Consider the following 19,929-nt stretch of genomic DNA (forward strand, 5'->3'; position numbering starts at 1 on the left):
TCGAATTGGGAGACTGGGGAGGGAGTAAACTCAGAGAAAAGTTTTTTCAAGTAATTTGAAATAGTGTCCTGAATAGTGCTACAGTGTGTGAGGGAAATGGGAAGGATGAAAAAAAGATGATTTTAAGGAAAGTTGTGGACACCATGATGTTTGAGAAAAATATGGAAAGAACTTGAGCCATCTTGAATTTGTTTTTCCCATGAAGACTGGGAACCATGTGGGATATTCTTTTACATAGGATTTAAGCAGGTAAGATAGCTTCAGATTTTTTCATTTTGTCTTCACAAGTTTACTTTTTTGGTGAAGATCACCGTGGTTATACTGTGGAGAACAGACTGGAAAGAGGCTAGATTGGATGCAGGTGGACCAATTAGACAGCAGATGCAGTAACCAAGGTGAGAGATGATAGTAGATTGACTAGGATTAAAGTGTTGGAAACAGAAGGAAACAAATTTCTGGTACTTAAATGTGACAAGATTTAGTGATGTTGGGTATGAAATAAGTGCTAGATGTCTGAACTATATAACTTGATAGAGAACTGAAGTAGGAAGTAGTCGACTCTGTGTGTGACTTTGGGCACATTCATTTTGAGGTACCATTGAAATATCCCAGAGGAACATAGCAGGTGTTTGTATGATTCTGTAGCGCAGAGGAGAGGTCCAGAATAGAGAAAAGTTTATGTGAGTGTAGGAGTAATTTAGACCTGAATGTGGATGAGTTTGCCAAGGAGAAAAGGGGAAAATCCTACGACTAAACCGGGAGAGGCACCATGCCTGTCAGGCGGCCTTGTAAAGGAGACACAGGATGAGTGCTCGGGAGTTAGGAGCACACCAAGGTAAGTGGTGATCCATCTTATTTTTTTCCTTTCCATTGAAATCTCTGTTTTTCCTTCTGTGGAATAATGAGTACCTAAACTTAATTCCATGTCAAGCAAAATTTAGCTAAAGTTTGTACTAGTTAATCTTGTGCTGGAACTGTCAGACAAGGAAGGAGTTTGAGGTATGTAGGGGCACACACACACACAAATGTAGCTAACTGCAGTTTAACAAGTGAGCCTGCCATAGTTTCATGGATGCTGGTAGAAGACATAAGACTTCTCGGTCCGAGACACCTGACTTGACTACTCATGGCGGTAGCGGGATCAGAGTTGTCGCATCCGTGTTGGTGTCCCCAGCCCCACGCTCCGTAGAGGACTGTGATGAGGGTGAGTGATACCTGTGGTGGCGCTGCTCCTACATTTGCAGCGCAGTCTGTTACAGGAGACGAGCCTCTAAACCTTCATAATGGCCAGTAAGCCTGCCTGACCTTAATCCTGGAGGGAGGTGACGTCTTTGTTGTCTGAGATAGTGAACAGACCTGCTCTTTGTTCCTGAGGGAAGCATTTCTATCCTTCCTGGCTGTTCGCTGGATAAACATACTTAAGATAGTCTGGAACAAAGAGAGGCAGCGCCTCCACCTACAAGATGCACAGAAATGCACTGGGCCCAAGGATAATTGCCTTCCAACAGCATTCACCCCTCACGTCTCTCCCTTTTTGGCTTCTGGTAAAATTTCCCATGATTACGCTCTTCATTGGCCACCCTGAGTAATCTATCTGACAGAGCCTGGGACTGGAGCCATTCAGTTTGTCTCATAAAACATGTAATTTAGGTTACGTACTATCAACATGGTAGCAGGATGAGGCCAAACTGCAATCTTGACCTCAACTCTGCTCCCCAGGGTCCTAGACCAGCCAGCTGAACAAATACCATAAACCTGCAGGGTCTGCCTTAGAGAGCCAAGTGGCTTTTCTCTTTAAGTTTCGGTACTGACTTTCTACTTGACCCAAGTACTGCAGGAGTACTAGGGAATGCACAGATTTGGCCTCGCCTGCGGGAAGGAAGTCTAGGGCAGTTCTGTCATCCATAAGGATCCTGGCCCCTGAGCTGACACTGACCTAAATGGCTCCAGGGCTGATACGATCTCATTGTTCACCTCAGCTAAAGTCAGGGACAGATTTCAAACTTCCATTTCTAATTGGATAACTCCCATTTTAGGCATAAATGCCTCAGAGCAGATTACACATAATTAACAAGTCAGTTACCCTTCTGGGAGGGCCCCCTCCCCCCAGTCAAGAATAGCCTTACTTTGGAGAGGTCACAGCCATCTGTGGATACAGGATCTACTGGTGGTGCTTGCTTAAACACTTGGAGGTCTCTTATGATCACCCCTACAGTGCACGCCACCACATTTCTGGAGGGAAGTAAGGTACGCCTGGCTTCCGCATGGTACTCCTGGGAAGGATGTGGTGATTACAGTTGTCGTCCACCCTCCCACCCCCCAACCCCAGGCGGGACCTACTTAGCAAGCATAGGCTGGCAGTTTCTCCAGTGTTGCCTCCTGGACAGCTGGCAAGCCTTAGGGCTCCCAGTTCAGTACAAATAACTGAGTCTAGTACTTCTTTTTGTTTTGGAGGTGTTACCTGAAGGCAGTCAGTCCAGTCTGTCCTGTTTGTGCCACCTGTCTGGTAGCATTCACCTGCCCCTTAGGGGTGGCTGAATGATAGATAGCTACAGGAATTGGGGGGGGGGTGTTGGAAAGACACCTGGAGGTATTGGCAGGTGTTCTGTGTGGGAGGCTCAGGGGCCAGGACCATCTTCTTCTGCTTTCCTAAGATTTTTCAGTGACCTTGAGGAGAAGGATGATCATGTTGTGATCAGAGCTGTCCAGCAGGGCATGGCAGAGCCAGCAGGCGGTTCAGTTTATTAAGGCACTTGCACAATCTGGGAGAGCTGCACCCGGGACTTTTCCTTTGTGAGGAAGGTTCTGGGGGAATTCAGAAAGACAGAATCACAAACGTCCCTCCTTCTTACCTCCTGAGGTTTAAAGTTTTTCTTTCACTGGTGCCAGGGTTGTTCTCCTTCCACTGCTACAGAATCAGTGTGTCCCATTCCAGTCACTGACCTTTCCCTTTTTCCCGATTATCCCTGACCCTCACCCTGACCTTTTCTGTCTGGAAGGGTCAGGTGCCAGAGGGACAAGAGCATTTTTATTTTAAACTTAGAGATCCTATTATGTCCACCACTTTGGTCCACATGGTCCAATGTAAGGGGATTTGGTGAGCAGAATACTTAAGACCACAGAAGTACAACAAGAAAGTTCAGGCGGCTAAACCACAATTAAGTTAAAATTCCCAAGGCCCCCTTTTGGCTGGGCTGCCACCCAGAGGCTGTACCAATCAGGTCAGCATGGGGTCTCCATTAGGGGAAAGAATGAAGCATCATGCTCGGGCGGATCCCAAGTGGCCAAGAGGAGACAGTCTCTTTCTGGGAACAGCCATGTTCAGTGACCAACCTGCTTTGCTGACATATGTAAACCAGGAAGAGCTAAGGGGGGTATAGTCAGAAATCTTTTAGAGTTGACTAAAAAAAATTTTTTTTAACTGTGGTAAAATACACATAACAAGATTTCCCATCTTAACTGTTTCTAAGTGTACAGCTCAGTAGTATTAAGTACATTCAGTGTTGTGCAGCCAGTCTCCAGAACAGTTTTCATCTTGCAAGACAGAAACTCTGTCCCCATTAAACAGCAGCTCCCGTTGCTCTCTCGCTGCAGCCCCTGGCAACCACCCTGTTACTTTCTGTCTCTATGAATTTGACTACTCTAGGCACCTCATATAAGTGGAATCATACAATACTTGTATTGTTCTTTTGTGACTGCTTATTTCACTCAGCATGATATCCTCAGGTTCATCCATGTTGTAACATGTGTCAGAATTTCCTCCCTTTTTAAGGCTGAATAATATTCCATTGAATGAATATATATATATACATATATATATATATATATACATATATATATATATATACATATATATATACCACATTTTGTTTATCCATTCTTTCATTGATGGACCACTTGGGTTACTTCCACCTTTTTTCTCTTGTGAATAATACCACTATAAACATAAGTGTACAGATACCTCTTGGAGACTCTTCTTTTGATTCTTTGGGGTATATACCCAGCAGTGGAATTGCTGGACCATATGGTAATTCTATATTTCAGTATTTAGGACCCACCATACTGTTTTCCACAGCAGCTGTACTGTTTTACATTCCTACCAGCAGTGCACAAGGGTTCCCATTGCTCCACATCCTTGCCAACATTTGTTATTTTCTTTTTTTGTTTGGGGGGGGGGCGGCGGATAGCAGCCATCCTGATGTGTGTGATGTCTCATTGTGTTTTTTTAAAAATTAGTTATCTATTTTATACATATTGGTGTCATTGTGGTTTTGATTTGCATTTCCCTAATGATTAGTGATGTTGAACACCGTTTCATGTACTTATTGGCCATTTGTATATCTTCTTTGGAGAAATGTCTATTCAAGTCCTTTGACCATTTTTGAATCCAGTTGTCTTTTGTTTTTGAGTTTTTTAAGTTGATTTTTGAGGACGCTGTTTCAGCACTCACCAATACAAGATGCCTGTGGATGGTAGGGAGTATGGAAGGCCATCACATACTTTGACAAACAACCCATTTTTTGTGACTTTTGTGTTAAAAAGTATACCATTGTCAGATAGCAAATGGTTTGGAAAGTGAAAAACATGACACAGATTAGTGTCAGGGGCCACAGTGGTATGGTTGGAGCCAGCTGATTGGATTGGTATTGTAATACCATAACCTGAAAGAGTGTCATCAGCGGTGAGGCACTACTGATGGTCTGAAGACGGGGTAAAGGTCTGATGTAGCCGGTCTGCCAGTGGCGGGAGATGTGGCCTCTCTCACCATGAGACGAATGGGTCTTTTTTGGGGAGTCACCAATGTGGGACGTAGAGGTTGCCTCTGCATCAGGAACAGAGTCCTTTACTCTGTGTCTGTTCAGTGATGGTCCATGTGTTGACGCATCTGGAGTGGTGATGGATCCGCCGGCAGAGATGGCAGTCTGGGCAGTGCAGGCTTCATCAGCAGCTGGCCTCCTGTTGGCTTCATCAGACAATGGGCCCTTACTGTGGCCCATATCAGTGACCCAGGTGGTCTGCTCGGCAACTGCTGTTTGTTTCCACAGTTTATATGGCAAGTCTTTAAGATGGCAGTCTACTTTTCTAAGTAGCAGACCCAAACAGCTATTACCAATGGGTATTAGCCCCATATCAGTAAAAGTCTAACAAGGTTTATCACCGGGAATATCTGTGAACATCCTTGAGTTCTGCCTGCCGAGCACAGCAACCACACCCACTTTCATTTCTGCATAGCTGGCACTGAGGTTGAACAGCACAGCAGTCCACGGAACACCACAGGGTCTCAGCTTAGTTGAATTATTAGTGCACCAGGCCCAGGCATTTAGGGGATCCTTTGTGAATCAAGGGCCTCAGTGAACCAACAGAATGGAAAATAAATTTTCCCTAAAGGGGTAGCTGCCACTCTTTCCTGTAGAGCTGAGAGGTCATAGGGGCCAGGCTGGCTGCATTCTTGAATATACCAAGTCCAAGGGGCACCTCTGGTGGAGGCTGTACCTCTTGTCAGAAGCTCCAGTCAGTAACACTACCCAGGCACAGAAACTTGTACTCAGAGGGGTCATAAGGACTGTGGGTCACTAAGGCTGCTAGTGTTTTTCTACATGTGGCTCTTCCCAGGTGGCATAATCCCCTCTGGCTCTTAAGAGCATTCACCGTGCAAGCATGCAAAATATGAATACCAGTTATACATTCAGTGTGGAAGCCACAACAGTAATACATTGAGTTGGTACCAAGAGTCCCACCCCAAAACACTTCAGCGTCTCTTCCCCACTGTGAACTGCACTGAAACCTCATAGCTGAAAGCAGGTACCCTCTCCCTCCACAGGATGAGGCGTGAAGGTGACATGGACGTGGACTCCAATATATATATCGGTCAGAGCTATAAAATGTCCCTCCCCTCCCCACAGCGATCTCGCAAACCCACGTATGTTTGATCTTCAGTTCCCCTTGGGGACTGGGAGAACTTGGCCCCGCCCCTAACAATCTTTCTCTTTAAAGGGTGTAGGGGGAGGCTGGGAGAGAGCAGCTCTGCACCAGTAAACAAGGTGAATTCATTTCAGTTTTGAGTGGCGCTGTAGCTGCGAGCATTTGGGGCTCCCAAAGTCCTGTGTTGTGTACTCTGTGGCAGGGCCGTCGTTGCTAACTGGCATCATCCGTTTCCGTTAGGGATGCCTTGATCCAGCGGCTACAGCCACATCACTTCCCGCCGGGCGCCATGAGTTTGTACTCTTTGGCCGACTTGGGCTTGATCTGCACGGGTGGCATCGTTGTTTTTAGGAGTTCACCTGATGTGGACTCTGCTGCTTGCTCCATTGTCAAAAGAACAGCTCTTCGATTCTTGCTTGATTTCAGCATAAGGACTTAGGAGGGTTTTCTGAAGCTGATAGAATTTAATCTAGATTTCTGTGGGTGAGTTTCTCATCTGTGGTGAATCATTGCTAAATCATCATTTAAAATCCACTTTAGTACGGAAGAGCCCAAAGACTAGTCAGTGCCCTTGGGAGATTGTTTCGGGGAAAGTTTCCCAGAAGGGCCAGAACTGTCTTATAGCAGACAGGGCCCACTGCCAAAACCTGATGTCTTTTACTTATCTCCAATGTGTTTAATGTTGAGAAGACAGACTGCGGGAGGGGCTGAGCACTAAGATAGCCAGGTGTTGCCTTTCTTCTTTAACAAGCATTATGTGCCCCTCCCACCCCCTCAGTCTCCCCAGCAAACTAGCAGTTGCTAAAGATTCTCCTGGTGCTGCCCACAGCGGTTGCAGTTTTCCTTCGTTCGCACTCAGTATGGATACATTTATGGTGCTCCCGCCTCCCTCTGCCAGACAGATCTTATTCCCAGCTGCTTACAGGGCCGACCTGGCGAGCTTGGTGGATAGCTGACAGTAACCAGGGCATCATCATTCAGGCTGCTGTGTTTGAAACTACTTCCTGGTACTCAGCCTGAAACTGCCGCCCCAGTTCAGCCTCATTAGCAAGCGATGAAGTAGAGGACCAGACATTGCCTGGGGGGGACCATACAGTTTGGTCAGCGTGTTCACTCACGATTCCCATGGACTTCTCTCAGCTCCTGTTAAGTGTCCTTTCATTCCATTTCTAAAAAGCTTTGTTTTTGCCAGCATTCCACCTTCATGACCAAAACTGTCAAAAATTGTGAGGGGTTTGAGATCTTACCCTTGAGGAAGCTCACAAGTTAGCCTGCACAATTCCATGGATTCGAGTAGAAGACATGAAACTCCTGGTCAGAGACAAAAGCTGTCATTACTCCTGGCAGTAGTCAGCACTTGTGTCAGATAACCAGCCACAATTTCGACAGGATACTGCAGAGAGAGCCAGGTGATTGATGCCTGCACACGCAATTGGGTGTGTTACAGGAAAGGAACTCCCAGCTTAGGGGACCAGATCTTTTATAATGGGCAGTAAGCCTTCCTGCCCTTTGCCCTGGGGAGTGACAGTATCTTTATTATACTGGACAGTAAACAAAACTGTCTTTTGCTCTTTGAGGAGACACTATATCTTCTGAGGCTGTTTACTATATAAATATACAGAACAAAGGGAATCAGTACCTCTTCTCACAAGATGTGCAGAAAGGCACATAACATTAAACTTTTTTTCCTGACAATACCTTCCCCACTCCCTTTCAGTTCAGTTCACATACTTACATTTTCTCACCTAGGCTACTGTGATTACTTCCGAAGTGGTCTCACTGCTGGTAGTCTTCTACCTGTCCTCTACACCTGTGCCAGAGGGATCTTTTAAAATGCAGACCTGATGATGTCACTCAGTTTAAATTTGTTATTGGTTTCGCATTACTGTTAGGCCAAAGTTTAAATTGTTGAGTGGTTGTGTAATTATTTCTCATGTGCTGACTACGGCCCAGTTTTTAAATGTTGCCAATTAAATAAGGGGGGAAAAAAACCTTTTTAAAGCCATAAAGGCCAGTAGTAGATAGGCTACAGATGTGTAGGGTGCATGCTGCCAGATTGGAACCTCTGGTCTTATTTTTTTTTCTCTTACACCTTTGTCTGCAACATGTTCCTTTTGCCTTGAATAATTTACATATTTGCCTCTTATATTTCTATTCATTTTTAAAAAACCTAGTTACTCTATTAAGCCTTCTCAACCTAGTGGGACATCTTGCTCTAAATACCTTTAATTTCAAATAAACTGTGCGTGTGTCATTATAGTACTTCATCTAGTTGTTATTATTGATTTTTTTTTTTCTGGTCTGTATCGCCACAAAATAAAGTATAAGCTACACAGAGCAAGAGCCCTCCCTTTCCACACACCAGGTTTTTAGGAAAGAAAATTGCTTTCCTAAGAATCATTTTGGAATCAAAACCAATAACTTAGTTGGTGCTTTTACTCACCTTTAGATAGTCCATGTTTTGAGCCTGAAAGTTATTAATTTGCTTAATTTTGACGGGGAAGATACAGTATTATTCACTGGAAAATAGACATGTGATACAGTCTTATGGTCCATTATATGTGGATATCGTATATATTATTTACTCTTCCAAATAATATTTTCTTGCTTTGTTCAAATTTAAAATATAGACTGTGGACATTCATAAAGAGAAAGTGGCTCGAAGAGAGATTGGTATTTTGACAACAAATAAGAATACATCAAGAACTCACAAAATAATAGCACCTGCAAATATGGAGCGTCCTGTAAGGTATATTCGGAAACCTATTGACTATACAGTTCTGGATGATGTGGGCCATGGTGTCAAGGTAAGCGTCTTATATTATATTAACTTGAAATAATTTGCATATCCAATAAATATTTTGGGTAGGAAATATAGTGAGAAAGCTGATTTTCTTAAAGAATTAATAGATTCTCTTAGTAATTAGCATTACAATTTTCATAGAACATTTATTTAATACTAGTTATGTATTATACTAAGCTTGGGGCAGAATTTTACCTGTGCAGTAGGCTGTATTCAAGAAGATATAAAAACTTAAAATGGCCATTCATTTATTAAGCCGTTTGAATCCTAGACTAATGTTATAAATTGGTGTTGTGAATGCCAAGTCTTGTTTTCACTACTGAATGAATATTTAAGAATAAAAAATGTATGTGCTTTCCAGAATTGGTTTGGAAAGTAATTTATAAATACTTTTATTCATTTATTCGTAAATATGTGTGTATTAATACATCTATGTGGATGTGGATATAATTTCAGCAGTTTGTGCAAAATGAAACAATTGTGTGTAATCTTGTTCTGTGCATCACTCCCCACTCTCCCACCCCCTGCCCCAACAGGCTTTTAGGAAAGGGATTGTTTGTTGCCCTTGTCCATTTCTTAGCATGGCAGAATTAGCTGCTCTTGAAGGATACCTGTAGCCTCACAACTTCTCAGATATTCATGTGTTATTTTGGAAGCATCTGGAATGACCTGAATTCTTTAGCTATGTTTGCTCAAGAAAAACTATTCCTCTGAAATTTGGTAGTGCCTTTCTTAGAGGACCATTATATTTGATTTTGTTTCTGGTCTCCAGAATATTTATAATAAATTTTTTAGGGGTCAGCTAATCTTGAAGCTTTTCCTAGCTGGTTCTCTGCCTGGTGCTGTTGCTGGATTTGTTGCATTCTGACTTATCTGGGGTTCCTGATCAAGAGGGAAGTGTAGCTGGCAACACTGCTCTTTATTCTGCTCTTCTCAGAGACTATTGGAATCTCCCCTTCACTGTCAGGCTTGGAAGTTGGAGCACTTTGCAAATGTAGAGGAGGTTACTTGTTTCTTGTATTTTTACCCAAGGATGTGGCTAGGGTTGTCTAAGAGCTTAAGTTCAATTTTAATTTAAGGTATTTAGACTAGATTGATTTACAGAATTTGAATTTTGAGAATTTGGAAGAACTTATAATATTATTACCTACCTTGGAAGTAAAAATTATGTATATACACATATGCATAGACATACACATGTGCACACATTCTCATGCGCTCACTTCTTCCCCTTTTGCTTGATTTTTCTTCCTACCGAAGCAATATACACTCATTAAAAAAAAAAATCTGTCACCATCTTAGAAGTGATTATCCTCTATTATCTCCCCACTAATAATTGTGTTTAACAGTTTAATACATAGTACATAGCAGAATATAAAATGAAACCAAATTTTACAAGGAAATTTTGGGTGAGAAAATTTAACTATTTTATTATATATGTATAAATGAGAAATGTAAACACAGCATAATATATATGGAAGTCTGCAGATGTGAATTTTAGCAATCTACTTTTTGTAATGTGGATACTTTAGACGTAGGTTTTTTTTAAGTTTTTTATTGTAAAATATACATAACAAAATTTACCATTTAACCATTTTAAGTGTACAGTTCTGTGGCATTAAGTACATTCACGTTGTTGTACGGACTATTTTGAAATATTTTTTTGAGGGTGGTGGGTAGGAGGATGGGTGATCAGTGAGAACAGTGTATCTCAGAAGCTGATATGTGGCTTATTTGTCCACATTTTGTTTCTGTGATATACAAATACATACAATTATTTTTCCCCCAGTAGTCTCATTGCAGCTATATTGATCCAGTTTTATTTCCCTAAGAAATCATTGTTGGCTTAAATAGTTCTAGAGGATTGTAGAGATCTGTGAAAGTTGGAAATTTGGATACTAGTTAATGAACAAATGCCAGGGCCAAAACTACAAGGAGGAATACTTTAGATTTATTTTAAATTAGTGTCTAAAGCACTTTTAAGGATTGGAAGACACTGTACTTACAGTTCTAGAATTATTTTCTTATCTTTTGCCTACTTTTCTATTTAGAAGTTGTTTTCTTACTGATTTGTAAGGGTTCTTTTTTCTATCAAAGAAATTAAGCTCCTTATATTTTGGAAAATATTTTCTCATCCTGCTGTTTGGCTTTTGACTTTGATGCTTTGGTATTTTAAACAAATGTTTACAGAATGTTAAAAAATTGTATCCAGATATATTAATATTTCTTGCCTCTCACTGCCGTGACCTCTCCCGCCGCGGAGCACAGGCTCCGGACGCACAGGCCCAGCGGCCATGGCTCGCGGGCCCAGCCGCTCTGCGGCATGTGGGATCTTCCCGACCTGGGGCAGGAACCCGCGTCCCCTGCATCAGCAGGCGGACTCTCAACCACTGCGCCACCAGGGAAACCCAATATTTCTTTTAAAAGTTATTTTATTTATTAGCTTTTTCTGTCTTTTTTGGTGGGGGGGCTGTGTTGGGTCTTAGTTGTGGCATGCCGGGTCTTCGTTGTGGCGCGCAGGCTTCTCTCTGGTTGTGGCTTGCAGGCTCTCTCGTTGAGGCGCATGGGCTCAGTAGTTGTGGTGCGCAGGCTTAGTTGCCCTGTGGCACATGGGATCTTAGTTCCCCAACCAGGGATCGAACCCACCTCCCCTGCTTTGGAAGGTGAATTCTTTACCACTGGACCACCAGGGAAGTCCCAATATTTCTTCTTATAGCTACCAAGTTTTGTGTTGTTTTTTACCCCCCAAGATTAATATTCCATCATATTTTCTTCTTTCATGACGTAAATTTTAGTGTTTTGGTATTTGTATTATTCATTTAATTGATATTTATTGTGTTAATGCATTTTATGCTATGAAATAGATGGTACACATAAGTTTAGTAAGAATTTAAAATATGGAAAAAGTGTCTTAAGGTAAGTCTGATTTGACTTTTGGAAACAGTGTAGGATATGGATAAGAGAAACCTTGCATAGAGAGACTACCAGAAAGTTTGCCTAAAGGAGAATAAAAAGATGAACAATAAAGTTCATCCTAATAAAATAAAAATACTGAAGTTCATCCTCATAAAAGGAAGAACAAGGTTTCAGAGTATGCTTAGACTAGAGAAGGCTTGAGCACTTAGTAGAAACATTTAAAATTATTTCTGTTAAACAGTTATAATAATTAACAGCTTTATAGCCTGGTTCATAACTTACGAAGGACTTTCCACATATGTCTTTGTTTTCAATCCTTGAAAAGACCATATGATCTAGGAGTTATTACATTTTATTAATGGAAACACTAAAGCTTTATAATACATAGGAATGGTATTTTTAAAAGGTTTCAATTTTATTAGACGAGTGAGCTAATGAAATCATTTCAGAGAAAGAATTGGCATCTTACAGACTTTCGTACCTGTGGTATGCAAAGCTTATGATCTACTTAGGGCTTGCAGGTAGGTAGGAATCAAAGAGAGTTCTATTTTCAACCTAAGGTTCCAAGGAAATGGTAAACTGACTCATCCATAAATGTAAATGTTAAGGAAATGAAGTGAGATCTTAAGGAAATAAAAAGCCTAGGTTTGAATCTGTTTGGGGGACACTGAAATGGAAAAATTTTGTAGGTTGATAACAATTATATTTTGAGTTGTAAGGTATAGAGATCATTTCCTTCCAACACTCGCTAACCCCAACACATCTGTATACATAAACATGCACTTGAGAGGAGGCTGTGCTCTATAAGAGGTTAAAGGTTACACCATTGCATAGTAGCAGAGTTCAACTAGAATTTTCATTCCCAATTAAATTCTCCTTTCATCCTTTCATTTGGGACCAGTTTATACTTGTATGCTGGTTTTTTGGTTTGTTTGTTTCTTTTTCACTTGAAACAGCAAATGAGGGAAGATGTGTGGTCATATTTAGAATATTTGTAAGTTACTTTAGAATAGTATTTAGTGTATTGTAATGCTATCATATTAATAAATCTTATCTTCAAGGATAATAAGGTTATTCAAGTTTAATTTCTAAATCCAGGTGTGAAATGAAGTGGCTAGGTAGGATTCCAGACATTGTTTAATCAGGATAAAAATGAGCCATATTATTCTAAACAAACACTAAAGAATACCAAGATTCTTGCACAGTTTCTAGAAATGAGAATATAAGCCAAAGGATATCCCATTTTTGGATGATTTCCTTAATGTTGCTTCTGTGGTCACTTGAAAAATGACAGATACATATTTAGAATGGCAGGTGTTATGGAAAGAACTTGAGACCCCACGCCCCACCCCAAAATGTAGGAAAAGACTGCAACCTGCAAAGCAGCTTTTCTTCTAGTTTTGAATTATGGTCAGACTTGTTCAGAAGAAAATTTAGAACTAAACCAACATATAACTTTCTACTAGTGTTGGCCTGGTCAGGATTTGTATTCATAAGCTACACATGAGAGGGTATCCAGACCCTGTTTGCTTGTTCCTTAATTAGAATCTGGCTAAGCTATTATTGTGCATTGTAATTTTGTTTTTAAACACTGAGATGCTAGGTCCTTTTCTGAATTTGGAAAACAAGTTGTGATTTTGAATTTTAACATTTGCAGTTTATCTCTCTTTAAAATACTATACTACCATTCAAATAATGAATACTCATACATGGGCATTCATTATCCAGCAGTCTTAGGTCTTGTACACTGATGTATTAAAGTAGCCATACATTTAATGAGGTATGGTGTTTGTGTTTAAATCAAAGTTTGTTTTTTAAATCATCTATGATTCAGTTGGATTAATTTCATAGGATAAAATACTGACCTAAGAAATTATTGGAGCTGCATGAGATTGGCATAATTAAGTGATTTCCTTATGAATGTATTATTTTGAAAAAATATGTGATACCCATGAATATTTCCCTACTGCTTATGGATATCTTTTCTTTACAAAATATTTGAAATATGGCTGGGTAAAAGCTTATTAACATGAATTGAGTAACTATAAATGTAAACCTGTCCTATCAGATATAACTTATCTAGAATTAATTTCTACTTTTTCCCCCCTTTTTTTGCAACGTAAAGTGGCTAAAAGCCAAGGTAAGAGTTACTACTTATCATTTGATCCATAGTTTCCCCTCTATATTGATAGAGGCTGCAGAGCCACTAAAATTTGAAAACTTTTCCTATGTCTGTCTGCTTTTTCCCCATAGGATTTATGTAGATTAAATATACTCAAACTCAGTTCAAATCAGCAACATTTAGCTTGGATGTGTTAATATATCAAAGATATATTGACATCTGCATTTATATAGGAACATTAATTTTGCTAACATTTATTGCTTTGCTCATTTTTTGATAGTTGCCTTGCTTTTATTGACTTACAATTAGGAGGTTTCCCAGGCATTATATATGACTTTGTTACTGAGTTGTTGGGATAGAGATGATATTTTTAGATGAATATTTTAGCAAATTGACACTGAGATCTGCAGTTTATATTCATGCACACGTTTCAAAAATTTTAAGAAACCCAGCATTTAAATTGCAGATAAGTTAGATCTCAGTGAACATTTTTAACAATAAAATAATATATAAAATTCAATAATCTCACCTGTATTTCACAATAAATTGGTATGAAGGGCATAAAATAATAAGAAAAGCCAAGTGCAAGTGGTATCTTGACTTTTTAAAATGTAGTACCAAAGTCTGTTATTAAAACTGTCTGGGAATCCTTATTTCACATCCTGATATTAAAAAAAAAATAATACATGGTGTCAAAACACCAAGGGAACAATCTGATATAAAACTAAAAGCTTTTCTTTCCACATTTTAGCATGGAAATAACCAGCCTGCAAGAACTGGCACACTGTCGAGAACAAATCCTCCTACTCAGAAACCACCGAGTCCTCCCATGTCAGGCCGGGGAACGTTGGGGTAAGAATTCAGCTACATCTTGCAAGAGGATTTGTATGTCAAAGGAAGGGATGTTTTTGTGACTTAAGTAAATGTATGGATCTTTGTGACGGGACCCTCTCTGTGTGATAATACTACCTTTTACAAATTCATTTGGGTTCCTATTTCCTTGAACAGAATCCAAAATGAACCTGCCTGTTCTATAATATTCTCTAAGGAATTCTGTACTAGAAAAGTTTTTTTGTATGTATGTAAATGAGCATTATTTATTTATTATCTTCTAATGCATTAAAAAAATACATATATAAAAAGATTTATATATAAATCTGAGTTACGTTTATTTAAAATGAAATGACCAGAAGGTTCCCTATATGGTGTCTTCACATGTATTTGCAATATTGATATTACAGAGCTTTGAATAAATGGTCTACTTTGCGTACTTTGGTTTGCTAGCCTGCAGTTCTTCTGTTTCCCCTGAGACCTGGGGACTCTTTACTTGGAGTACTTCTAACTGTGCTTCTGCTGGTAATCTTAGGGCCCTTCATTCTAGAGTAGCTTTGTGAGAAGGCCAGTGGAGAAGTAGAAAAGGTGATTGTTTGTGGCTTCTTCCTTTCCAATTTTCAATGCAATACAAATATTGAATACTTCGTAAGATGTTTCTGAAAGATTGTTCACCTTATTATAGAAAATTAGACTACTTATTTTTGGTGGAGGGGTGGGGGAATCATTATTTTATAGTAACAGGGATCAGCAATCGGCATTCTTGTAGGATCTTAGTTTCTATTTTCATTCTGTAAACCCCTTACCCCTGAAAAAAACATACGAAGTTATTAAATAGAAAAGTTAAAATCATTTATTGAGAAGTTAATGGCATCACATCTAGGATCAGAAGGTACTTGTTCATATATCGCTAGATGGAGGTAGGAGTCAATTGCAGAGGAGATACTTAGCTTCCATAATATACAAGGACAGTGGCTTGTGCGTTACTGAGCTGGGAATAATATGTATTTCAAAGTTTGATATTACTGAGCATTAAAAAAATTATCACCATGATTTTTAGAAATAAAATGAGAACTTTTTAAATTACCCTTTCTATTGGTTTTCCTAAGAAAAGGCAACAAATTTTAGCTTTTGTGTTAAAGTAACAAAATTCATACACCCCAATTAAAACGTTTTTTAAAAACAAACTTTATTATTAAAAAAACCCAAAACTTGTGTTATACTTGGTTATAAAGGGACGGTCACAAATTTGGGAGAAAATACCATTTATCTTTCTTATTCATTATTCCTTTCTCTATTATGCTTCTTTAGACGAAATACTCCTTACAAAACCCTGGAACCTGTTAAACCTCCAACAGTTCCTAATGACTACATGACAAGTCCTGCTAGGCTTGGAAGTCAGCATAGTCCAGGCAGGACAGCTTCTTTAAATCAGAGACCGAGGACACACAGGTAAATTTTTAGGTTGAGCCTTTGAACATCTGAGAATGTGCGTTATTGATTGGTGACAAACTCCTATAGAGTTGCTGGTAAAAGTAAAGTGCTAGTCTAATGCTCATATGGAATGTAAAAGTTGAGGGTATTAATGTTGTATATGTTCCTTTAAATTTATGTTATAACTTCTGTTTTTTAGATTGTTTAGTATCTATTTATACTGCTAGCAGATTGCTAGTATTTCCTCCTTTTGACAGAGGTACAAATGTATATTTGGATGAAGTCTGAAGAATGTTTTTTTAAAATAGTCTTTTAGAAAAGATTAAGGTAACCGCTCTTAAATTTTTTGGATAAAAGGTTAAACATCAGAAACTATACAATGTGATTTAAACTTTAAGAGGTTGGAGGAAAGAAAACAGTTTAGATCTGAGGAAGAATTTCTTAAGAGAGTTGATTTACTAGAATACGTTATTGTATAAATTCTTTAAAATAAGTTCTAGAAATCAGCTACGCAGTGGATTTTTAAAAACTTGGTTATGGAACATAACATACATTCAGAAAAGTACATACTTTATTAAGTATAACAACTTGATGTATTAATACAAATTGAATATAGTCACGTAACCATCACCCAGATCAGGAAATGGAACATAACCGCAACCCAGAAATCCCCCTCAGGCCCTTTCCCAATTATTGCCTCTGGCTTCCTCCCCTCAAAAGTAGCCACTTTATTTTTGCACACGTTTATAAAGCCAGACAAATTTATCGTATAGCTCAATTTGTTTTATTCTTTGATTTTTACCTCTCAATAACTTGGGCAAGGAATCTCTTTACCTTGACTTTTAGGTTGGTTTTATTAGAGACACAGCTTGGTAAAATCATTTTGCGGGCTTCAGTTACACAGGATATATCACGCTCTTAGATGCTATGTAATTGTTATTGTTACTGTTAGTAAATAAATTGTCATATTGATATCTACAGTTACTGAATCAGGGTAAGTTCAATGAGGACCAAAATTGGTTTTTTAAAATATGTTTATTATTGAATTATTATACCAAAGCATGGTTGTTCTTTATAGTGGATGTAGTAATAGTTTAATCGTATTCAACAGCTAGTTCGTTGTTAAGAGTTACTTCATTAGATATCAGGGATATACCTATGAGATACAGTTCTTTTTTTCAGGAGCTTGTTCTGTTAGAACAGGGATCAACAAAGTTTTTTCTAAAGGGCCAGATTGTCAGTACTTTAGGATTTGTGGTCCATATGGTCTCTGCTGCAATTACTCAGCTCTATCATTGTAGCATGAGAGCAGCTACCAGCAACACGTAAGTGAATGAGCATGGCTGTGTTCCAGTAAAACTTTATATATGGCACTGAAATTTGAATTTAATATAATTTTAATGTGTCATAAAATATTATTCCTCTTTTGATTTTTTTCTACTAATTAAAATGTAAAAAAAAATGTTCTTAGCTCACAGGTTGTAAAAATCAGACCATGGGCCAGGTTTGGCCTGTGGGCTATAACTTGCCAACCTCCATGTTAGAAAAAGGCACATAAGCCAATAATTGTGGAAGCGCATAAGTGCAAAAATATTCATCTGTCTGTGATACGGTGGTGGCAGAAAGCAGAGTATTGGCCAGCTTGGGAGGAGGGAAGCCTTCATATCAAAGCTATTTTTGTTATATAAATAGCTTTTTTCCCCTTTCTATTAGTATGTGATAATGTGATATTATAGAATGCTCATCTTGGAGAAAAAAAACTTATCTAGGCAGTGCAAATCATTGCCCTGTTGGGTTTCTGGGCCTCCTGAGCCGATGATGTTGATTTTTACAAGTATAATATGGAGCTTAAGGCTACACGTGTAATATATACATTTGCATAATGCACATGTGCACACATACATTACTAAAACTGGTCAGTGCAAGATTGTATACCTAAAGGGACAGTAAGTCCATAGAAGTAATTGGTTAGAGTTTAGTAGTATCAACCATTCTAGACTGTGCCTTGCTGAAACTTCATTATTGTCTTATGTGTCTTTTTTTTGTCATTTGTTCATTTTTTCCAAACATTTCCCTGTTTTATTGCCATTCTTTGAGATGAGTGGAGGTTTACATACTAATTTCAGACTAAAACTGGTTACCGTTTTTATTAACTTCCATAGCCTCTTTTGTGGCTTCCATCACACTATTTGTTAAGGTCAGTTTTCACAGTCTCAGTGAAGAGCTCCATGACAGTGTGATTCATGTCTTGTTTGTTCACTGCTGTTTATACGAGGTTTTAAATAAATCCTTGTTGACTCATTGTACTATAAGATTATATTGGTCATTCATGTCTCAGTGATCTCTTAGAGTTCTGAGTACTAGGTGACTATATTGGTTTTTCAGTAGATGGAGAAATAGAGTGAAACACAAGAAGAGTATTAGGGTTAAAATTTATATTGGACAGTTAAAATTTTTCTTTATATATATGTGTGTGTATACATACAAGCACACACATGTGCATCATAAAAGGAGTACTTAGTGGCTTTGAGTTGATTTTTTTTCTGAGTAAGTCTCTAGCATTGCTATTTTCATAATTTTTCTCTCTCCTTTGCAGTGGAAGCAGTGGAGGAAGTGGAAGCCGAGAAAACAGTGGCAGCAGCAGTATTGGCATTCCCATTGCCGTGCCTACACCCTCACCACCCACTATTGGACCAGGTGTGTCATACACTCACCCATTTAATATGTGGTAGTAGTCAGGAGCTTTATTATGGAAGTCTGAAATAATTTCATTACATTAGATAAAACTATTTATTAAACTTAGGTGACTGTTGCCAGAATGAAAGCAAATTTAAAAACAATTTTTGATTGGTTTTCACAGGGTCTTTAGAGTTTTGCAGATGTTTCTCCTTACTTATAGAAAAGCGTATTAAATAGCTTTATTAAATAACTTTTTGGACATTTTGCTTTAGAAATACTTGCCTTGGGCACAAGTCAAGAATGATATTTATTATTTTAAGAGCAAACCAATATTATTGATGTCAACCAAAAGATCAGTGTCTTTAATGTGAATTATGCATCATTGAACTTTGATGTTGCCTTGTAGGCTAGTAAGTATGTCAACTCCACTGTTAGCTGGTTTTGTGACTTGACTACATTTATGTATGGTATTCAGTACCTATTTCAGTAAAGTGCCATAAATATAAAATGGAATTAAACTAGGAGAAGCTCCTTTACTTTTTAGATTATACAAAAATTTAAGAAATCATAGCAGAGCATTAAATTGGTCCCTTGATTTTTTATTAAGTGAAAGGAAGACTTAATGGTGTTAAAAATACACACTTTAAGAGTAAGTTTGATAATCAAAAGTTGTTAGGGAAAAATACTTAGTTTCTCAAGGATGTTGTTGAAAATGAGAAAAAGCTACTTATAAAAACAGGCATATTTTATAGTTAATGAAAGCGTGAACTCAATGGCCTTTTTACCTAGTAAAATTCTTACTCATTCGAACATGCTTTACATATGGGTATCTCTCTCTTTTTTTCTTATTTCCAAAATGTACTTCCTTACTGTTTCAGAATGATTAGTTCTGTTTATTGCACTCTGACCTGAATTATAAACTATTTTATTAGAAAACATTTCTGTCCCTCCTCCTTCTGGAGCTCCACCAGCACCACCTCTTCCACCACTTCTGCCTGTGAACACTGTGATAGGTGAGAGTGCATAACCACTGGAGTGATTTACCTTACTGTGCAGAGTTCATAGTAAACTCCTCTGTTAGACGGCTCACTTTTGTAGTTGTTAGGTTGTAGGTGATAATACAAGTTTAAAGTATTAAATCTAATTTACACTGATTTCTTCTGGTGAAAGGCCTCTGAAGTTACACAGAAACTTCTCTGTGATGTCAGATGCTTCTGTGCCT

The 19,929-nt window shown here is 38.7% G+C and overlaps 1 protein-coding gene across 9 annotated transcripts in view; it reads left to right on the forward strand.

The window, feature by feature from the left end:
* ABI1 (abl interactor 1) overlaps nt 1-19,929 on the forward strand; it is a 96,947-nt gene that overhangs the window by 61,008 nt on the left and 16,010 nt on the right. For 4 of the 9 annotated variants that reach the window (XM_059056695.2, XM_059056700.2, XM_059056696.2 and 1 more), the window contains exons 3-7: nt 8,553-8,729; nt 13,767-13,781; nt 14,515-14,615; nt 15,906-16,046; nt 18,625-18,725. In XM_059056695.2, coding sequence (XP_058912678.1) covers nt 8,553-8,729; nt 13,767-13,781; nt 14,515-14,615; nt 15,906-16,046; nt 18,625-18,725 — 535 coding nt within the window. Of the gene's footprint in view, nt 1-8,552; nt 8,736-13,766; nt 13,782-14,514; nt 14,616-15,905; nt 16,047-18,624; nt 18,726-19,929 lie in introns of all 9 variants that reach the window. The other 5 variants (XM_059056698.2, XM_059056702.2, XM_059056699.2 and 2 more) reach the window with 2 other exon arrangements.

Source organism: Kogia breviceps, chromosome 3 (assembly GCF_026419965.1).
Source record: "Kogia breviceps isolate mKogBre1 chromosome 3, mKogBre1 haplotype 1, whole genome shotgun sequence".
NCBI classification, from domain to species: Eukaryota; Metazoa; Chordata; class Mammalia; order Artiodactyla; family Physeteridae; genus Kogia; species Kogia breviceps.